At 49.7% G+C, this 21,780-nt stretch overlaps 1 protein-coding gene and 1 long non-coding RNA gene across 6 annotated transcripts in view; one reads left to right on the top strand and one right to left on the bottom strand.

The window, feature by feature from the left end:
• LOC143807368 (uncharacterized) overlaps nucleotides 1–21,780 on the bottom strand; it is a 163,236-nt gene that overhangs the window by 51,391 nt on the left and 90,065 nt on the right. The window lies entirely within an intron of this gene.
• CA5A (carbonic anhydrase 5A) overlaps nucleotides 1–21,780 on the top strand; it is a 54,091-nt gene that overhangs the window by 19,981 nt on the left and 12,330 nt on the right. For all 5 annotated transcript variants that reach the window (XR_013221709.1, XR_013221710.1, XM_077288825.1 and 2 more), the window contains exons 2-6: nucleotides 2,815–3,012; nucleotides 14,785–14,903; nucleotides 15,116–15,211; nucleotides 15,293–15,355; nucleotides 17,702–17,857. Coding sequence is in view for 3 of the 5 variants with exons in the window: in XM_077288825.1 (XP_077144940.1) it covers nucleotides 2,815–3,012; nucleotides 14,785–14,903; nucleotides 15,116–15,211; nucleotides 15,293–15,355; nucleotides 17,702–17,857 (632 nt within the window). In the remaining 2 variants the exon portion in view is untranslated. The remainder of the gene's footprint in view (nucleotides 1–2,814; nucleotides 3,013–14,784; nucleotides 14,904–15,115; nucleotides 15,212–15,292; nucleotides 15,356–17,701; nucleotides 17,858–21,780) is intronic.

Here is a 21,780-nt window from a genome sequence, read left to right on the forward strand (position 1 = left end):
CTGTAGTTACCATGGTTTCGAAGGCCCGAAATGAGTTAGAGTACTCATTAAGGGGATTGAACATGGATGGACAAGCTAAATTGGTATGGACATACTCCGTGGGTAGCTGATTTAGAGTAGAAGTGGCGGTCCCTGGGTTATTATTGCTCTTTTTAAGAAAGTATTTTTTTAAGAGCTAGATTTCGTAGGAATTTTTTTATGCTTATATATAAGTTGAAGGGTTTGGCTTTAGCCGTCGGTGCGAACTTTAGACCTTTTTGTAAGAGTGTTTGTTCATTTTGTGTCAATATATATGAACTGAGGTTGAAGATCTTTTGGGTACTAGTGGTTGTAGGTTTACTTATTTTCTTTTGTGAGAGTGACCCTCCTCTCTTACCTCTTTTGGTCTTGCGCCTAGTGCCCGAAAAAAATCCTTATTTGTACTTGTATTTGGTTTGGGTCTTAGCGTTTTTTTATTAGTATTATTCCTATTGTTGGTGGTATTACTGTGGATGCCATTCATGGATTTGGCGGTTGGATTCCCATAATTGTTACCTTGTACTTTTTTGTTGTTGTTTGGATTCAATTGTTTGGTAAAAAATGTCCGCACTTGTTTTTGCCTGATGGGTTCTACCCTGTGTGGAGGTTGGCTGGTACTCGTAGGGGTAGAGACCTCCCAACTTTCATTAGTGGCTGGTTCCCCATCATGCACGGATAGCTGAGCTCTCGCTAGGACGCGCCTCTGCAGGAAACCCTTGGTATCACCCTGTACCACCAATTGCCGGACGCTATCAGCGCTACCAACTACACATACAAGCGCTGACTCCAGCAAGTATATGGTGAGTGAACAGACAATTTAAATCCTTTGATATCGCCAGTTCTCTCAAAGCTCTAGGACATATTGTTCACATCACGATAGATCGTTTACATCACCATTCTATCCCTCTCCCTATTAGCACCGGTTCACCACACTGCGGCAAGCAAGCACTACAGGTGCAGCCGCCAGAGCCCTACATAAGCAGTGAGTAGTCTGAATCGATATTTATACTAATATTAGGTTGAGGTTGTATATTTATGTTCTATAATACGCCATATACTATCTCTTCTCAGAAATATTTCCTAAGCCTATGGAAGGATTAATATTAGTATCCACACAGGAACACCTCACAGTGTAGCACATAACAGCTTTACACAACAAGTAAGTGTGTATATACAACATCCTCTATTATCTATTTGTACTATCTTATTTACATCTATCTCATTGACTTTATGATATCCCTTTCAGTAGTATACAACAATCAGGTTTTATCCCTCTTCTAACGGAACAAGTGGTTCTTATATTCAATAACTGATTCCTTACCAAGTAAGTCAAGTTTTTTGCTCTTTTCGTGGGTAGCGCAGTGGTTCAAATTATCTTTCACTACTTGGTTGTTCTTTTTAACAGGGTTGGCACAGAACCTGTTGCAACCACTTACAGCTCCCGAAAAAGCACTCCACTCTGCCCTCTCAGGTGAATAGGCGCCAGTGTACTTATTCTATATTAACCCTTTTTTTCGGTATCTGTACCTGTCGGGGCTTATTCTCTGCAGTGACCTTTGAACCCACTATACCTTCTACCCCATCCCCACCCTGCGTCTCCTGTAATCCTGACACCACAGAGCATCCTGTACTTCCTGGATCTCGGGGTCCAATCCTGTGGTTGCTGAGAGGGTCTATCCTATTGTGTAACCAGTGGTACCTGGTGGGATTAACCCCGTCAGGAAACACAGCCGATCTCTATGTAACCATTTAGGGTATGTGCACACGTTGCGGATTTTGCTGCGGATCCGCAGCGGATTTGATGCTGCGGATCCGCAGCAGTTTTCCATGCGGTGTACAGTACAATGTTAACCTATGGAAAACAAAATCCGCAGTGCACATGGAAAAGCTGCGAAAAAAAAGAAGTAGCATGTCACTTCTTTCTGCGGATTCCACAGCGGTTTTCAACCTGCACCAATAGGAAAGTGCAGTTGAAAATCTGCAGAGGAATCCGCAGAAGAAACCGCGTGAAAATCCGCAGTGAAAACCGCAGTGGTTTTGCACTGCGGATTTTCAAAATCCGCTGCGGAAAAATCCGCACCGTGTGCACATAGCCTAAGTGTTGTAGATGAATGGAGCCGGCAGCTGAGACATTCCACATGCCCTTCTATAGTAGCGCAGCCGTCCTGTCACTGGGTCTGTAGCAGAGCGGCCCTCGGTCTTGTAAGCAGAGTTTTCCCCCTGAGCCCTTCGCGGTGCCCCTGAGCCCTCTCTTTATCCCTTTGCTGTGGATGATTGCCGGCGTCCCTGCGCTATAAAGCTTTGTGCGAGTTTTCCCCCTGAGCCCGTCGCGGTGCCCCTGAGCCCGTCGCGGTGCCCCTGAGCCCTGTCTTTATCCCTTTGCTGTGGATAATTGCCGGCGTCCCTGCGCTATAAAGCTTTGTGCAGAGCGGCCCCGGGGACGGTGAGATAATCTGCAGAGATTTGCGGCTTCTGATGTAAACCTTTTGTTCCCCGGGTTCTGTGTGGTGATGATTCCGCGGCCTCAGGGCTGCACCAGCAGATCTTCCATAGAACGTCCGGTTTTACGTGCCGGGTGACCCCCCCCCCGGGGGCGGCAGGTGACGTGGGGGATCCCGTCTAACTCGTCTGCATTGTATCTCTGATCTGTTCTCTGCGTGTCTCCAAGTAGTTACAATAACCTGATGACACTTCTCACAGCTGAGGGTCTGTTACAATGTGTCCAGATTCTGTGTCTTAGTACGTCTTGTATTCGCTACATCCCGAAATTAATTTCAGCTTTCCTCTTTTTTGCAGTGCACCCTCTGTGGAAAGGACCCTTAGACATCCCCGGGGGATCCCGCCAGTCCCCTATCGACATTCGTGTGCGGGACAGCGTTTTTCACCCTGATCTCGCTCCTATCTCTACGCAGTATGATCCCAACACGTGTCTTCATATTTGGAACAATGGATACGCCTTCCTGGTGGAGTACGATGACTCCACCAACAAATCTGGTGAGGGGCGACTCCTATGGAAGTGAATGTGATCTGAGCAGCAGTACTCAAGAATGGCCACTATGGTGTGTGGCGCTGTGCTAGTGTGACTTCTGCAGGGGACATGTTGTAATCCAGATTAATCACATCCATGTAATACATGACGAGGGTATAATGAGGTGCTGCGCTGCTGGGGCCCCCACTGTGGATGGAGAAAAGATGGCTCTGGGATAGGACACTTGTGGAGCCACCAAATGTCCCCACATTTCACTCCTGTGTCCTCCACAAAATGCCCTTCAGAAACACTGGTTCATATCCAGCAGCTAAGTAAAGATTTACACAAATCAGCGTTATTAAAGGGACAGTAACGTAAGTCGCTTATATCCGTGCAGAAGCGTTACAGGTGGAGAGGTCACTGAGTGTATACTGGTATACCGCAACAGTCTCTTAAATGGCTGATAACAGGGAGTAATAGCTTGTTGTCTCCCACCCCCAGTAATGGCTGATAACAGGGAGTAATAGCGTGTAGTCCCCTCCCCCAGGAATGGCTGATAACAGGGAGTAATAGCTTGTAGTGTCCTCCCCCAGTAATGGCTGATAACAGGGAGTAAGGGTACCGTCACACAGTACCATTTACATCGCTACGACGGCACGATTCGTGACGTCGCAGCGATCGAATGATTATCGCTCCAGCGTCGTAGACTGCGGTCACACTTTGCAATCACGGCGCTGGAGCGATGCCGAAGTCCCCGGGTAACCAGGGTAAACATCGGGTTACTAAGCGCAGGGCCGCGCTTAGTAACCCGATGTTTACCCTGGTTACCAGCGTAAACGTAAAAAAAACAAACCGTACATACTTACATTCCGGTGTCTGTCCCCGGCGTTCTGCTTCTCTCCACTGTGTAAGCGCCATAGCCGGAAAGCAGAGCGGTGACGTCAGACGTCACCGCTGTGCTCGCTTTCCGGCTTGCCGGCGCTCACAGTGCAGAGAAGCTGAGATGCCGGAGGACAGACACCGTAATGTGAGTATGTACTGTTTTTTTTTTTACGTTTACGCTGGTAACCAGGGTAAACATCGGGTTACTAAGCGCGGCCCTGCGCTTAGTTACCCGATGTTTACCCTGGTTACAAGCGAACACATCGCTGGATCGCTGTCACACACAACGATCCAGCGATGTCAGCGGGTGATCAAGCGACGAAAGAAAGTTCCATACGATCTGCTACGACGTACGATTCTCAGCAGGATCCCTGATCGCTGCTGCGTGTCAGACACTGCGATATCGTATGGATATCGCTAGAACGTCACGAATCGTACCGTCGTAGCGATCAAAATGGCACTGTGTGACGGTACCCTAATAGCTTGTAGTCCCCTCCCCCAGTAATGGCTGATAACAGGGAGTAATAGCTTGTAGTCTCCTGCCCCAGTAATGGCTGATAACAGGGAGTAATAGCTTGTAGGTCTTTTATTAAATAAAATACTTTCACATGACACTAACTATGATACATTACAAATAAAACACAACAGAACAAAACATAAGAACAAAGCTCCAATCAGACGGCAACAAACGACAAAAAAAGAAACCTACTAATCAGGGACAAGGAAGAAAAAAAATCCAATAAAATAAGAAAACAAAAACAAAAGACAACAAACCAAATACTCATAACTACATTAATACCGCTGTAAAAATTATAAATAATAAATAGTATAAAATCATACAAGACCCCCGGCCCAGCTTCATTCATACTACTATATACAACCCCAACTACATTCACACCGTCCTATATACAGTATTATAAACAATATACACTATAAACACATTATATACAGATTTATACAACGCCGCAAACACAACAAAACCCTACTGGTCCCATCGCCTTACCTTACAGCCACCCGCTTGCACCGCCACATACACCCTACAACAAACCTAAATACAATACACTGTACAAAATTATTATTATTATTTTTTTTTTATTTTATTTTTTTTTTATTATTATTTATTTATTTATTTATTTTTTTAATTTATTTTTTTAATATACTTATAAACACACACCTACACTAACTATCCCGCCACCCCTGATCCAGCTCTGGCCACAAAGTTCAGGAATTATCCGAGCTAGGATCAGGCCCCAAAGTTTTTCCCCAGGCGGGGCCTGGGCCAGGCCAGATCAGTCTCTTATCACCGCCGTTGAAACCCCCCAATCCCCCCACCCAACCTAACTAAGACCCTCTATTATACACACTATATACAATATATACATAAACCAACTTCACAGAACACAACCTACATACTCACCACCCAAGGCTCAAGTTCGATGCCTGCAAACCTTCTATTCAGGGAACAAAAATACAAAACAAAAATCTAGGGTGTAAAGATATCAGCCCACCACCAGGATATAGGAGCGCTAACGGACTAAGGCACCCCGAAGGAGAAACCCCTCCAGAGATGGGCCGCCCTCCGGGCACCCAGTCTTTCGCACTCCAGAGAACGCACCTTCACCAGGGCACCTAGGATGCTGCTACAAACTTCATCTACACGGAGGATTTTACTCTGCGTCGTAACTAAAACTCGTGCGTTCCACGTGAAGTACCTGACCACTGCGCTGACTAAGAATAAAGTGGCTCGGTCCCTTCTCCCGAGGTCTCTGAACGCTCCATAGGCCCACTCGGCATAGGACAGAGTGGCCAGCCGCGGCCAACCAATGGAAGCGCCCACCCTGCTGTACACCTCTGTATTAAAAGGACAATGAAGCAGGAAGTGCTCCATGCTTTCCAGCATGGTAGCACAAGCCTCACGGGGACAATTCCTGTCCTCGGAGCTCCTGTACTTCAAATTGTCCTTCACATACAACTTACCTTGGAAGCAGCGCCAAGTCAAGTCCCAATACTTCTTGGGGATCCTGCTAGAATTTAACAAACTTAACCCAACCTCTAGATCCCGACTTGGGCAGTCCTTGAGGACCAATGGTTTCTGAAAATGCGAAAGCAAGACCCGCACGTCGAGGAGTTTCCTCGGGAGGGACCTCACTTCCCACATTCCCAGACCCCACCGGCGCATCATTTTCAGAACCGGGGTAACATAAGCCGGGAGATGCCCGTGCGGTGTGCGGAGATCCTTCAATCTTCCCCCTGTCTCCCATTCCTGGAAGAAAGGCTGAAACCATCCCTTGCAGGAGAATACCCACGGAGGAGCCCTCTCTTTCCAGAGGTTTGCCACGTTAACTTTCAAAAAAGTGTTCACTAGGAACACCACGGGGTTCACCATATTCAACCCCCCTAGTCTCCTCGTGCGGTAAGTGACCTCCCGTTTGACTAGGTTCAGTCTATTCCCCCATAACATCTGGAAGAACAGACTGTAGACCCGTGTCCAGAGAGGCTCTGGTAAGACACAGACGCTGCCCAGGTAGATTAACAAGGGGAGCAGGAAAGCTTTGCACAGGTCAACCCTTTCCCTCAGGGTCAAAGACCAACCCTTCCATTGGTCCACTCTTTGGGCGACACCTTTGATTCTGCCTTCCCAGTTTTTCGTGGGGTAATCACCCTGGCCAAATTCGATGCCTAGGACTTTGGCATGTTCTTGGGGTTCGGGGAGGGTGTCCGGAAGATCAAACGCGGGATCCCCGCCTCCCAGCCAGAGACTCTCACACTTGTCCTGGTTGACCTTGGACCCGGATGCCTCCGAGTAGCTCTCCACTTCTGACATCACCACCATCGCCTCCTCTTGCGAAGAAACAAAGACGGTGACATCATCCGCGTAGGCCACTACCCTCAGGATAGCCTCCGGCGCCACCCCGCCCATCCTCACCCCCGCCAACGGTCCACAATCAACCCTTCTGAGGAAGGGATCGATCGCAAACGCGTAAAGCAAAGGGCTAAGAGGGCAGCCCTGGCGGACACCGGATCCTACCCCGAAAGGTTGTCCAATCCACCCGTTTACCAGAGGGAAAGTCTCAGCCCCTGCGTACAAGGTCTTAAGCCAGTCCACAAACCCTCCAGGCAGACCATACCTCAAAAGAGTGGACCAGAGGTACTCGTGGTCAACCCGATCAAAGGCTTTTGCCTGATCCAGGGACAGCAAGAACCCCTTCCAAAGGCCCGCCCTGCCTTGCTCCACGGCCTCTCGGACACCCAGAACAGCACTGAAAGTGCTACGGCCAGGAACGCAACAGTGCTGGGCCTCCGAAAGGAGCCGCGGTGCAAACTTCACCAGCCTGTTGAAGAGTATCTTAGCCAAAACCTTCCTGTCCACATTGAGAAGTGATATGGGACGCCAATTCTCAATGCGTGACGGATCCTTACCCTTTGACAAAATGATCAGAGCCGACCTCCTTAATGATCTCGGCAGAGTGCCCGAGGAGAGACACTCATTAAACACCTGAGTCAAGAGGGGGACCAAGGAGTCCCTAAAGGTCTTAAAGAACTCGGATGTTAAGCCATCCGGACCTGGCGATTTTTTTTGGGCCGGAGCCCATCGATCGCCAGTCTCACTTCCTCTTCTTTGATCGCTTCTGCCAAACCGCCCAGCGAGAGGTCAGCCCCTGGCTCAGGAACAGCTTCAGCCAGGAAAGCCGACATCCTGTCACGATCCAGTTCCTTCCTTCCCAAGAGGTGCGAGTAGTATGAACTGACGACCTCCAAGATCCCTGATCTGGACCTTCTCAGGGATCCCGTACTGTCCATCAGCCCCGTCACTATCTTACTACTCACTGACATCTTGCAGCTTCTGTAGGGGTCGGGCGAGTAGTACTTCCCGTAGTCCCTCTCAAAAACCAAAGATGCGTGCCTATCGTACTGACACCTCATTAGCAAGGATTTCACACTGGAGATCGCCTCGCGGCTACCCCCAGTCGAGACAAGATGCTCGAGTCTCCTCCTCAGGCTCTGATACAGGCGATCCCTGTTCAGGCTTCTGAGGTTCGAGAGTTGCCGGAAGAATCTCGCCACCCGATGTTTGAACATCTCCCACCACTCAGACTTAGTGTTACTTAGGCCCAGCAGCGGTACCTGGCTCTGAAGAAATTCCTCAAAGGACCGTCTTACAGCTTCTTCCTCAAGGAGTGACGAATTCAGCTTCCAATAACCTCTTCCCATCCGAGGAGTCTCTGTAACGCTCAGAGAAAACATAATCAAACAGTGATCGGAGAATTCCACCGCCACAACCGACAACGGAGAGGAGACGGCCTCCTCCTTCAAATAAAACCTGTCTAACCTAGACCTGCACTGACTACCTCTAAAAAAGGTGAACCCCGCGTGGCCTGTGTTGTGCCGGATGTGGACATCCACCAGGCGTGCCTCACTTACTATTCTATTTAGCGCGACGCAATCGTAAGCCAGCCGGTCTCCGGAACCTCCTCTATCACAGGGTCTCGTGACATTGTTGAAATCCCCTCCAAAGACCACCTGCCGACTCGAAAATAAGAAAGGTTTGATCTTCATGAAGAGACACTTGCGGTCCCACTTGGACTGGGGACCGTAGATGTTAATGAGCCGAAGCTCCTGTCCCCCCATGGAGACATCTAGGATCAAGCATCTCCCCATTTCTAACTCGATCAATCGTCTGCATTCAACCGCTGCGGTCTTAAAAAGGACCGCCACCCCGCTATACGGCTCGGCCGCAAGAGACCAGTAGGAGGGCCCGTGCCTCCACTCCCGCCTTGCTTTATGCATGGTTGATAGGTCGGTCAACCTGGTCTCCTGCAAAAACAAAATGTCGGCGTCAAGTTGGCCGAGAAAATGAAAGGCCGTGTACCTTGCCGCTTCTGACTTTATGCTGGCAACATTAATGGTTGCCAGCGTCAACGGGGTGGGTGCCGCCATCATGATTGATTGAATTAGATAGCCTTTTTCTTCCCACCCCCAACAGTTTCACCCTCTTCCTCTGACAATGATGAGTTTTTAGTGCGCTTAAGACAAACTGACTCATCCATTCTCTCCTTACATACACTCTGGCCCTTGTCTGGTGGTCCTGAGGTAGTCCCCCCCCCCCCCCCCCCCCCCCCCCGGAAGGCTTTGTATTTGCCCCCTGAGAAGAAGACCCAGCGACCTCCTGAGCCCCAACAACCTTGTCCGCAACCTCCGGCCCCGGGTCCCCATCGCCCCCCTCTGGAGGGGAGTCCTGGAGGGCCCGGAACCGGTTAGAGAGATCCACCAGAGGGGGGGCGGCTGGACCTTCCAATGGCACCCGGATCAGGGCTACGGAGTCAGAGGGGTCGCACTCCAAGGAGGAGGCTCGAGGCCCGGACCCCCTCTTATCCTTAGTTGTTTTCCTGTTACCCTTTTTCTTTTGCTGTGACCACTCCCCCTCTCCCTCATCCAGACTGTCACCGGATGAAGGTTCCTGGGCAGACATGGCGTCCTTTTGCTCCTCCCTTTCAAGTCTCTTGACTTCCTCGCTCAATTCGCTGTCTTTAGGATCCTCAGCTGCAAGTGAAGCACCCGGGTCAGAGTTTAGGGTCATTACTCCCTGCCCCCTTTTCCCATGGCGCTGCTCCTGCCGCCTGATATTGGATGGCGGCAGCCTGCTCCTCACCGGTTCCCTGCCTCCTCCGCCTCTGCTGGTCCCTTCACCGGCGAGATTAGTCCCGGCTTTCGCCTGTCCCACACTCGCCGCTTTCAAGACCGCATTGGCAAAGGAACGCGGACAGCGACTGAACGGGTGACCGAGGTCACCACACAGGTTACACCTAATCCTGCCACAGGTAGCAGCGAGATGACCAAGGTCCCCACACAGTGCGCATTTCTGGGTGGTACACTGCGCACTGAAGTGTGTGGGGCTGCCGCACCTGTGACAGACCTTAGGCTGCCCCCGGTAGAAAATCAAGATCCTGTCCCTCCCCAAAAATGTTGAGGAAGGGATATGGGTAACGGTGTTTCCTGAAACCTTCAATTTCACCATGAAGGTCCAGGCTCCTGACCAGATACCATGCTCGTCGAGGGTCTTTTCAGGAATACCGACGATGTCACCGTATCGTCCCACCCATGTGGAGATGTCGACACAGGAAAGTGACTCGTTACTGGTCAAAACGGTCACCCTCCTGACCGAATTCTGGCGGGATATTGCCACAGTGTGGAAACCCCGCCATTCGGGGCGACCCCGAGCCAGCTCATGGCGAGACCAGAAAAGCTCAAGGCCCTCAGGTCTCACGAAGCTGACATCGAAGTAGGAGGTCCCATAGGGATGGATCAAGGCAAAGATGTCATATGCCACGAAGCCCATCCCCAGCAGGAGCTCAGCAACCTTTGACCGATCAGGACAGGCATCCTTGCTTACCCACTGGAGACGGGCCACGTTCCTACGGTTACTCCTCTGCCCCGGTGTCGGCAGAGACCAGACAGTCTCTGCCCCTCTATCTCGGAAGGCGGAAAGACCGTGTCTCTCTATCCAGAAAGACAGATCAACCTCCCTCCCCTCTACATTGATGGAACTCTCCCCTCTCCTCAGGGCGTCCAGGAAGCGCTGTTGCAAGTCACCATCCTCAGGGTCACCAGACAAGGGCGCACTACTACCCCCAGCAGTGACAACCGCCGAATAGCTTGGGGCTGAAGCCCCCGCCACCGCTGGGGGGGCAGCGGGACCACTACCTGCTTCCCCTCCACCAACACCAGTAATGCTCTCCTCATTCGCTCCACAACTACTCCCATCATTTGCAACATCACTACTCCCACCATTCACTCCACTACTACTCCCATCATTTCCTGCACAGCTCCTTTCATTCCCCTTACCACTGCCACCACTTCCCGTCACTTTATTACCAGTATTCTCACCACCATTTGTCCCAGTGTTCTCTGCACCTGCCACAGTCACATCCATTCCTTCCTCACTTGTGTCTGCTGGCTTCTCTGCACTCACACCTGCTGGACCGGGGGAGGGGTGCAGCACCACACCCGTTTTCCCTTGATTGGTGCTGACTCTTTGTTGTGTCTTTGGAGCGCCTTGCCCCCCCACTGCAGCAGTTTGTACTTTATTATTTTGGGCCCGCTGCTTGTTGGGGGGCGCCGCCTGCCCCGCACCCACAGACTTCAGGGTCCCGGTGTCATGCTGGGGTGCTGGAGCACTCTGTCCCCCTGTCGCAGCAGGGCGCCTCGTGTTCCCTGCAGATGATTTATCCTTTTTCTGTCCTTTTTGGACACGCTGCTCCCCTGTCGCAGCTGCGTGCCTCTTCTCTGTTGAGGCGCACTGCGCCCCTGTCACAACAGTGTGCCCCCCTTTCGCCGCACCATGCTCCTCGGACCTGCCCCCCACAGCCCCGGCGTCGGCCGGCTCAGCCGTAGTGAGCAGGGATGGAGTCTGCCCACACCGTCCCCCTTTCGCAACGGCGTGGACACCCACCTCACCCTCCCCGGCCCCGGTGATAACCGGCTTAGCCGCAGAGGGCAGAGAGGGAAACTCCTCGGGGTCCCCTATGTCCGGCGCCGTGAGTACCTCCACAGCCTCGCCCCCTGCACTGTTCCCTGCACAGACGGCAGCACCGCCGGACGTCCTCCTCCTCTCCCCACCTTGCCTGTGCCCCGGACCCACTGCAGAGCCAGTGCGTTTAGGTTTGGTGGGGTTTACACAGGAGGTGGTAGGTGTAGCATCAGCCATAGGTACATATTTGTAACTCACCACCTCCCGTGCGGTCTCCTTCGTCTTCTTCTTCCTTTTCTGGGTTTCCTCTGCTGGCTCGTCCTCACTGAAGGAGAAGCGGTCCAGGTTCACTGGAGACTCCAGCTGTCGGATCTCCTGTAGCAGACCGCCCTCCTCCTCTTCCTCCGCTGACACTCCAGCCTGTGCTGTCGGAGTCCTCTGCCGTGCCGGGAGGCCGCTTCCCTGTTGTCGGCTCTGCGACTCACTCTCCCGGCTTGTTCCAGCTTGTAGGACTCCAGTCACAGCCACGTCTTCATCCTCCTCCTCCTCGTCGCTTAGGACGCCGGCTGGCGGCTCTCCTGAGGTATTTAACCCCTTCATTTCTGAGAACCGCCGCTGGTTCTTAAACCTCTCCAGGAAGGGACCTGCGCTTTTCTCAATCCCCTCCCGGAGGAGCACTAACCGGACCACCTCATCTCTGAGGGCTCTGAACCTCTGGGAGGTCGCAGGTCTCTCCTTGCTAGAGGCTCGGGTATTCAGGATCTGAGCGACCCGCATCTCCTCCTTCAGCCCGGTCAGTGCTTTGCCGGCGTCCTCGTACTCGCGTAGCATGGCGACCACTCGGGAGGAGAAGGTACTCGTGGACACGCTGGAGCTCTTCTCCCCCCAGGATGTTCCTGGGCTCTCCTTCCTGGGGCCTGGGGTGCCCCTGTCTCCCTCTCTGGGCGGACGATGAGCCGTCTCAGGGTTTGAGTTGGTGGGTAAGGTTTTTCTCACCCGTCCCGACCTCCTCAGTCCTTCTTGGGCCGGTTGCTGCTGCTGCTCTCTGTCCCCCGCCGGCACAGACCGGGGAACAGAAGCCTGGGAAGCCATGCCGGCCTCCCAGGAAGCCTGCCTCTCCCTGGGGAGAAGAGAGGCAGACTCTGGGCCTCCTGCTGGAAGTGCTGGAGCTCTCAAGACAGGTGCTGCTCCTAGCAGGGAGTAATAGCTTGTAGCCTCCTCCCCCAGTAATGGCTGATAACAGGGAGTAATAGCTTGTAGTCCCCTCCCCCAGTAATGGCTGATAACAGGGAGTAATAGCTTGTAGTCCCCTCCCCAGTAATGGCTGATAACAGGGAGTAATAGCTTGTAGTCCCCTCCCCCAGTAATGGCTGATAACAGGGAGTAATAGCTTGTAGTCCCCTCCCCCAGTAATGGCTGATAACAGGGAGTAATAGCTTGTAGTCCCCTTCCCCAGTAATGGCTGATAACAGGGAGTAATAGCTTGTCACCTCTCTCCAGCCCTTTGTCACTGATTACTGTGGGGACGATTCCTCTTGTGACGACGTTGGTGACCTTCGCCGTGTCTCCAGTCCATCATCTGCAGTGTTTCCCAGTCGCTCTAGCCTCCTTGCTGACGCTCTCCGTCCGGCATTTACATCCGCATTAGTCGGTTGCTTTCATTGTGTCATTTTTGGGTCTAATAAGCAGCTTTTCCTTTTGGCTTTCGGCCACTACATTCCACTCCATCTGCGCAGAGCAGGATCTCTAATGAGGGCACCTTGTATAATTTTGAATTTCATGGGAGCTGACAGGTTGTGAATGACGGCGGCCGAGGCTGGCGGAGACGTTAGATGCTGTGCACTGTGGCCGGAGAACATCTGATCTCTCCGGATGTCTGTACGCGGCAGATGTGGCCACGCCGCCTCTCTACCTGCTGTAAGGGACTCTCCTGCGGAGCTGCAATCTTGTGTCCACTGCTGGTGACCACTGCAAACAGCTCCTCATATCTCAGCTTCCTATATGTGACGTAGTTGTGCAAAAACCAGTGCAGGTCATGATCAGGAGCCAGATGTCCTCTGCGGGGAGCGGGCTCTGTCACAGTACCTGTCTAGTGCTGGGACTCAGCGCTGTTTGTGTGCATGCACATTTATGGCACCGTGATGTGCAGCCACTCAGTGATCGGCTTGTGTGCACATTTATGGCACCGTGATGAGCAGCCACTCAGTGATCGGCCTGTGTGCACATTTATGGCAGCGTGATGAGCAGCCACTCAGCGATCGGCCTGTGTGCACATTTATGGCAGCGTGATGAGCAGCCACTCAGTGATCGGCCTGTGTGCACATTTATGGCACCGTGATGTGCATCCGCTCAGTGGTCGGCCTGTGTGCACATTTATGGCAGCGTGATGAGCAGCCGCTCAGTGGTCGGCCTGTGTGCACATTTATGGCAGCGTGATGAGCAGCCGCTCAGTGATCGGCCTGTGTGCACATTTATGGCACCGTGATGAGCAGCCACTCAGTGATCGGCCTGTGTGCACATTTATGGCACCGTGATGTGCATCCGCTCAGTGGTCGGCCTGTGTGCACATTTATGGCACCGTGATGTGCATCCGCTCAGTGGTCGGCCTGTGTGCACATTTATGGCACCGTGATGAGCAGCCGCTCAGTGATCGGCTTGTGTGCACATTTTTGGCACCATGATGTGCAGCTGCTCAGTGATCGGCCTGTGTGCATATTTATGGCACCGTGATGTGCAGCCGCTCAGTGATCGGCCTACGTGCAGTCAGCATGGACTCTGTTCACACTGTGCATTGATAAGGCACATCGGCCCCTTTTTTCCTTGTGATCGGCCTGTGTGCACATTTATGCACCGTGATGAGCAGCCGCTCAGTGATCGGCTTGTGTGCACATTTATGGCACCGTGATGTACAGCCGCTCAGTGATCGGCCTCTGTGCACATTTTTGGCACCGTGATGTGCAGCCGCTCAGTGATCGGCTTGTGTGCACATTTATGGCACCGTGATGTGCAGCCGCTCAGTGGTCGGCCTGTGTGCACATTTATGGCACCATGATGTGCATCCGCTCAGTGATCGGCCTGTGTGCACATTCATGGCACCGTGATGTGCAGCCGCTCAGTGATCGGCCTGTGTGCACATTTATGGCACCGTGATGTGCAGCCGCTCAGCGATCGGCCTGTGTGCACATTTATGGCACCGTGATGTGCAGCCGCTCAGCGATCGGCCTGTGTGCACATTTATGGCACCGTGATGTGCAGCTGCTCAGTGATCGGCCTGCGTGCAGTCAGCATGGACTCTGTTCACACTGTGCATCGATATGGCACATCGGCCCCTTTTTTCATTGTGATCGGTGGAGGTCCAGGACCCTGCACAGTCTCCTTCAGCTGTGCAGAGAATTTCCACCATCTCCGACAATCTGCAGATTTCTGACCTGTCTCTCTTTGGTCACAGTGGTGAGCGGCGGACCCCTGGAGAATCCATTCAGACTCAAGCAGTTCCATTTCCACTGGGGGGCTGATAATAACTGGGGCTCGGAGCACACGGTGGACAGCAAGGTGTTTCCTGCAGAGGTGAGACGCTGAGCCTCCCAGTGCCATCACCCACTGGACTCTGTGCCGACGTTGGTGGTTACTATCATATCGGGGGCTCATTCATATATGATAAAACATCACCCATCCTAATAATTGGTTTCTGCAGAAGGGTAAAATGCACTTAAAGGGGTTTTCCATCTCCAGGGTCCGTAGTCCCTGTGTAACGACTCTGGGTCCCTCTCTGATTTCAGCTCCACCTGGTGCACTGGAACTGCACCCGGTACCGGACGTTCGAGGAGGCCATCATGGAGGACAACGGCTTGGCAGTTATCGGCATATTCCTAAAGGTAATAATCCCTCGTCCGTGCTGGAAAAGTCTCCTCTTTACCTCCTCCCCATGGTGATGCCGATGTTCTCTCTCTCCACAGCTCGGGAGGCACAATGAGAAGCTGCAGAAGCTGGTGGACATCTTGCCTTCCGTCAGATATAAGGTACGGAGCCTACTGCACTGGCCGCCATCTTGGTCCCCCTGTGGATCTGCTCCATGGCACGATTGTAGTATTAATTATATAGAATCACGTCCGCTAATGGCTATTACAAAATATGTGAAAATTTATATTTTAAAGATTTTTTATTTTTTTTTTTTAAGTTTAGTTTTTTTTTCTAATGTAAAGAATTAAAAAAAAAAAACATCTAGTTGGAATTGTCATGTCCATACAAGAAACATTTTTAAAATAATTAATTGCATAAAGAATAAAACTCTAAGGCTATGTGCACACTTTGCGTGTGACCTCTGCGGGTTCTCCCGCAGCGGATTTCATAAATCTGCAGGGCAAACCCGCTGCGGTTATCCCTGCAGATTTATCGCGGTTTGTTCCGCGGTTTCCGCTGCGGGTTTACTCCTATACTATTGATGCTGCATATGCAGCAATATGCAGCATCAATAGTAATGTTAAAAATAAAAAAAATTGGCTATACTCACCCTCCGATGTCCGGATCTCCTCGGCGCTGCACCCGGCTGTCTGGTTCCAAAGATGCTGTGCGAGAAGGACCCTTCGTGACGTCACCGCAGGTCCTGCTCGCACAGCAACTAAGACCGGCCGGCCGCGTGCAGCGCTGAGAGGTGAGTATAGCATCATTTTTTATTTTATTTCTTTTTTTTTTTACACTATTTATGCTTCCCAGGGCCTGGAAGAGAGTCTCCTCTCCTCCACCCTGGGTAGCAACCGCACATTATCCGCTTACTTCCCACAACGTGGGCACAGCCCCATGCGGGAAGTAAGCGGTTCAATGCATTTCTATGGGTGCAGAATCGCTGCGATTCTGCACAAAGAAGTGACATGCTGCGGGTTGTAAACCGCTGCGTTTCTGCGCGGTTTTTCCCGCAGCATGTGCACAGCGGTTTGCGGTTTCCATAGGGTTTACATGTAAATGGAAATGCTATGAAAACTGCTGCGGACCCGCAGCATCAAAATCGCCACGGATCCGCAGTAAAAACCGCGAAGTGTGAACATGGCCTAAAGGTATGTGTCCACGTTCAGGATTGCTTCAGGCTTTGGTCAGGATTTTATGCAAGTAAAATCCTGATCAAATCTGCACCTGAGGTCACTGGCAGGTCACCTGCGCTGTCCTGGCGTTTTTTCTGCTATGTAAGGACATGCTGTGTTCTGAAAAAACGCACCACATGTGCGTTTTTGCGGGAATAACGCATGCGTTTTTTAATGCACAGTGGAGACGGGATTTCATAAAATCCCCTCCACTATGCTGTAACATCTGGACGCTGCGTTTTTGATGCTGCGGCTCAACGCTGCGTCAAAAACGCAGCGTTTCCTGAACGTGGACACATACCCTTAATGACAGAATTGCCAATATAGTTTCAATACAAAATACAGCTCGGGACACACAGCGCTAGATACAGAGAAATAAAAAAATATATTAAGGGCGTTAGAAAATTGTCTCAACTAATTTTAGGAGAAAAACAAAACATTTTGCGTCACAAAGGGGTTAATTGATATTCCATACGTTTTACCTGAGTGTCATCTGTTGATTGGCCACAAGACGGCGACGTAACACTATATAATGTGTGTGTGTACTGTATGTGTAAAGTATAATGTGCAGAATAAATATGAAATACAAATTGCAGCCTAATATTTAAAGGGCCACTGTCACCCCCTCCAGCCGTTATAAACTAAAAGAGCCACTTGTGCAGCAGTAAAGCTGCATTCTACCAAGGTGGCTCTTTTAGTTTTTGTTGCTGTTATTCCCCAAATAAAGGTATTTATAATTCTGCCCAAATACCTTTCTTTAGACCTGGAGGCAGGTCTGAACCCCCCTCTTTGAAGCGCCCAACTGCCGTCAGTCATATCTTCTGGAGCGCTTGTCGCCGCCCTCTCAGCGCTGTTTTCCTTGGAAATCCGGCGCCTGCGCTGTGCTGTTCTGCCTTGGGCAGGCGCATTGAGCATTGGCCGTCTGACCTCACCTGCTGGGTTGCAGACTGCGCCTGTGCGGGCAGTGCGGCCACCCAGCTACTGAATCCCCGCCCCGCAGTGTGTTATACATTATGCACAGTGCGGGGCTGGAAGGCGGGGGACCTGGGGGAGCATCTGACAAGCGCAGTACGCATGCCCAGGAATCCCCGGCTTGGAGGGGGGTTACAGTGGCCCTTTAATAATGTTGAACACTGATATTTTTTTTTTCCAGTAATTTTGTTTTTCAAAGTCAAGAATAGTTTTTGCAGGTTGTAGTTCCTCACTGCCACCACCAGGTGGATCTCCGTTTCCGTAATCTTGCAGATTTGTAGGATTTTTCTCGTTATAATGTATATACTTTCTTTTCAGGACGCTCTGACAGAGTTTAATTATTTTGACCCCTCCTGCCTTCTGCCGACCTGCAGTGATTACTGGACGTACTCCGGCTCGCTGACCACCCCGCCGCTGACCGAGTCCGTGACTTGGATTATAATGAAGAAGCCGATTGAAGTCGACCACAGTCAGGTGACCGCTCGCTATTGTTATTAAATTCCATAGTGCGACCCGATGACCTGACCTCTGACCCCCAGAAATGTGACCTCAGTGGTTTCGTGTTTGTCTGAGAACGGCACCTTGTGTTCTCACAGTCACCATCCTCTGTGCAGTCACATCGTCCGCAGCATCCCTGGGAACGTACATCATCTTGTAAGAAAACCAGCCGCCCCGCATTGTAGGAGCGCAGCTGTGAGGACAGTGCATCCTGACAGCTGAGGGGCACCGAGAATATTCTGAAACTGCAGCATAGTGAGCACAGCTCTGGAGTATAATACAGGATGTAACTCAGGATCAGTAATGTAATGTATGTACACAGTGACTGCACCAGCAGAATAGTGAGTGCAGCTCTGGGGTATAATACAGGATGTAACTCAGGATCAGTAATGTAATGTATGTACACAGTGACTGCACCAGCAGAATAGTGAGTGCAGCTCTGGAGTATAATACAGGATGTAACTCAGGATCAGTAATGTAATGTATGTACACAGTGACTGCACCAGCAGAATAGTGAGTGCAGCTCTGGAGTATAATACAGGATGTAACTCAGGATCAGTAATGTAATGTATGTACACAGTGACTGCACCAGCAGAATAGTGAGTGCAGCTCTGGAGTATAATACAGGATGTAACTCCGGATCAGTAATGTAATGTATGTACACAGTGACTGCACCAGCAGAATAGTGAGTGCAGCTCTGGAGTATAATACAGGATGTAACTCAGGATCAGTAATGTAATGTATGTACACAGTGACTGCACCAGCAGAATAGTGAGTGCAGCTCTGGGGTATAATACAGGGTGTAACTCAGGATCAGTAATGTGATGTATGTACACAGTGACTGCACCAGCAGAATAGTGAGTGCAGCTCTGGAGTATAATGCAGGATGTAACTCAGGATCAGTAATGTAAGGCCGCCAGGCCTCGACCAATCAGCGACGGGCACAGCATGGCGACGATGATGTCATAAAGGTTGCCTCGACCAATCAGCGACGGGCACAGTATCGACGTAGATGTCATAATGGTTGCCATGGCGACGATGATGTCATAAAGGTTGCCTCGACCAATCAGCGACGGGCACAGTCTGCCGTGAATTCTGGAATAATCATTGTCCATATACTACGGGGACATGCATATTCTAGAATACCCGATGCATTAGAATCGGGCCACAGTCTAGTCTATCTATATAATATCAAAAAAGAAGGCAGCACTCTATTATATCAAAAAGATGTAGGATTTATTTAGACCCACATATCAGTGCGACGTTTCAGCTCTACTGAGCTTTTCTCAAGCAGTGGATACAGCGTTGTCTGTGCATATATACATGGTATTAATCATCCTTAATGGGTGCCATTTGTGTTAAGTTACATACTTATATTGCAATATACCTAATAAAGTGCATCTGTGCATATTGTGCTTAATATGTGTAAAGACCGCATTGTTCTTACCGCTGATGGAGCCTGTTACTAATGGAGGACGCCATTCTGCCTGTCGGCATTCTTAGACATCTAGTGCGCATGTCTATTACCTCATATCCCCTATGTTGAATTGCAGGCCATTGGTTGAAGTCGGCGCGTGCGCAGTAGCGCCGAAATCCGCCATTTTTTTGGTGGCATAATTCTTTTACAACTATGCAAGTATATGAGCAAGCGCAGAAGCGCTTAAACGCTCCATTTTGCTCCATGATAGTATATGTGCAGGCGCTGCTACGCCAAATAGCCCCTTCTATCCAGGCTATATACAGCCTATGACACCACCACTAAATATAGATTATTAAATTACAAGTGCTAGCTGCACTATTAATACATTACAGATCACATCGCTGTATATATAATTCGCCAAAGGGAACACACTGTTACTGCCCTGATACTGCGATTACAGCCTTAACGGGCCATATCCCACAGTTCACACAGCGTCCAACTGTGTGCAAGTCAACCCATACGGCTAAACCGCCCACAGTCCGAACTGCTGTATAGCAGTGAAAAGAGTCCCGGCGTATAGCTCATGTTATTTTTACAATAATATAACGAGTACTGTGGCATTCTGTTATCCTGCTTTATTAAATTGGCCTCAGTTCAGCATAGTACAGAATTAAAGAATATTGCATAATCTTGCTAGATTTTTCAAAAATATTTTATTTATTTTCATATATGTGTCCTCCATGTTCACAGGGTCCTTCCAGACAGTATTCCAATTCGGTCTAATTCTTATCTAAACAAGAAATAAAATTAGGAAAATGCATTAATGATAATTCCTAAAATAAAAACAATATAGAAATGGCAAGGGACTATATAACCACACAAAAATAATGTATTTTTTCTCAGATAACAGTATGCATTTTAAAATCAGCGTTAAGTCCCCCGGGCCTTAGGGTACTGAGTTCATAGATCCACATCAGTTCTCTTTTTTTGAGGATTAATTCTCTATCTCCCCCTCTCCTCTGGACCGGGACAGTATCAATAATTTTAAACCTTAGGTCCTTTTCAGTATGCTTACAATCAATAAAGTGCTTGGGAACCGGAAGATCAATTCTATTTTTTCTTATCGTATATCTATGTTGGTTCATTCTTGTTTTGAATTCACAAGTTGCTTCCCCAACATACCAAAGATTGCAGGGACATATCAGGACATAAATAACATAATCTGAGCTACAAGTCAGAAAATGTTTAATTTTATATACTTTATCGGTCAATGGATGTTTGAACGTAGATCCTTTGCTCATATATGTGCAGTTTACGCAGTTCAGGCAGGGGAAGCACCCATTCCTTTTAGATCCTGTCAAGGACATCTGGGTGCTTCGCCTCATAGGGCCAATGTCTGACCTAACAAGCATATGTTTAATATTCCTACTTCTCTTATACGAATAAAGTGGAGGCATTTTGAACTCTTGGATGTTGGGGAGACACCTCCCCAGCATTGTCCAATGTTTTTTAATGATATTGGCTATTTTATCGCTTTCTTCAGTGTACATGGAAACAAAAGGGACCCTTTTAGACATTTTTCTAGATTTAGCGTTTGAGCCCTTGTTAATTAGTTGTAATCTGTCTTCTTTCATTATCACATTTTTTGTCTGTACAAGTAATCCTTTGGGGTATCCCCTATCTAGGAATTTCTTAATCAATAGATCTACTGTTGAGTCAGCTTTATCTTCCTCTTTCACTATTCGTCTAACTCTGAGTAGTTGGCTCGGTGGGATTGATCTTTTAATAGATCTTGGATCAAGGGGGGGGGGCGGTCGTCGTCATGGACATGTATACCTATATAAGGGAAGTAATGAGACAACTAAATGATGAAAATGTCTATGGGTGATTAGAGAGAGATCCAAAGTTCAGTATCCAGGAAGAAATTAAAAAATGCCTTAATGAAGCAATGCAGGCGTCTGTAATAGACCAAGAACTATACAATTATCTATTGGAAGAAAATCCACGCACCCCGGTGCTATATATAACACCAAAGATACATAAAAGTCTGGTCGACCCTCCAGGGCGACCTATAGTCTCAGGAGTTGGGTCTATCTTTAACAAAATAGGGATCTTCCTTGATAGAATACTGAACCCCATTACAAAAAAATGTAGATCATATATAAAGGACACCACAGATTTTTTAGGGAAGTTGGAGACACTACAATTGGAGGGGGAGGTGTTGTTAGCCTCCTTCGATGTAGTGTCACTCTATACTTCCATTGATCACACGAGAGGCCTAGAAGCCATCAGTAAAATGTTGGACTCAAAAAAATATACAATTGAGGGAAAAGCTTTCCTCCTGAGATTGTTGGAGATCATATTAAGATACAATTATTTTCTCTTTGGTGACGCGTTTTACGCACAAAAACAGGGTACAGCTATGGGGGCCAATATGGCCCCTTCATATGCTAACCTGGTTATGGAGGTCCTGGAGGAG

This window comes from Ranitomeya variabilis, chromosome 2 (assembly GCF_051348905.1).
Source record: "Ranitomeya variabilis isolate aRanVar5 chromosome 2, aRanVar5.hap1, whole genome shotgun sequence".
In the NCBI taxonomy this organism is placed as follows: Eukaryota; Metazoa; Chordata; class Amphibia; order Anura; family Dendrobatidae; genus Ranitomeya; species Ranitomeya variabilis.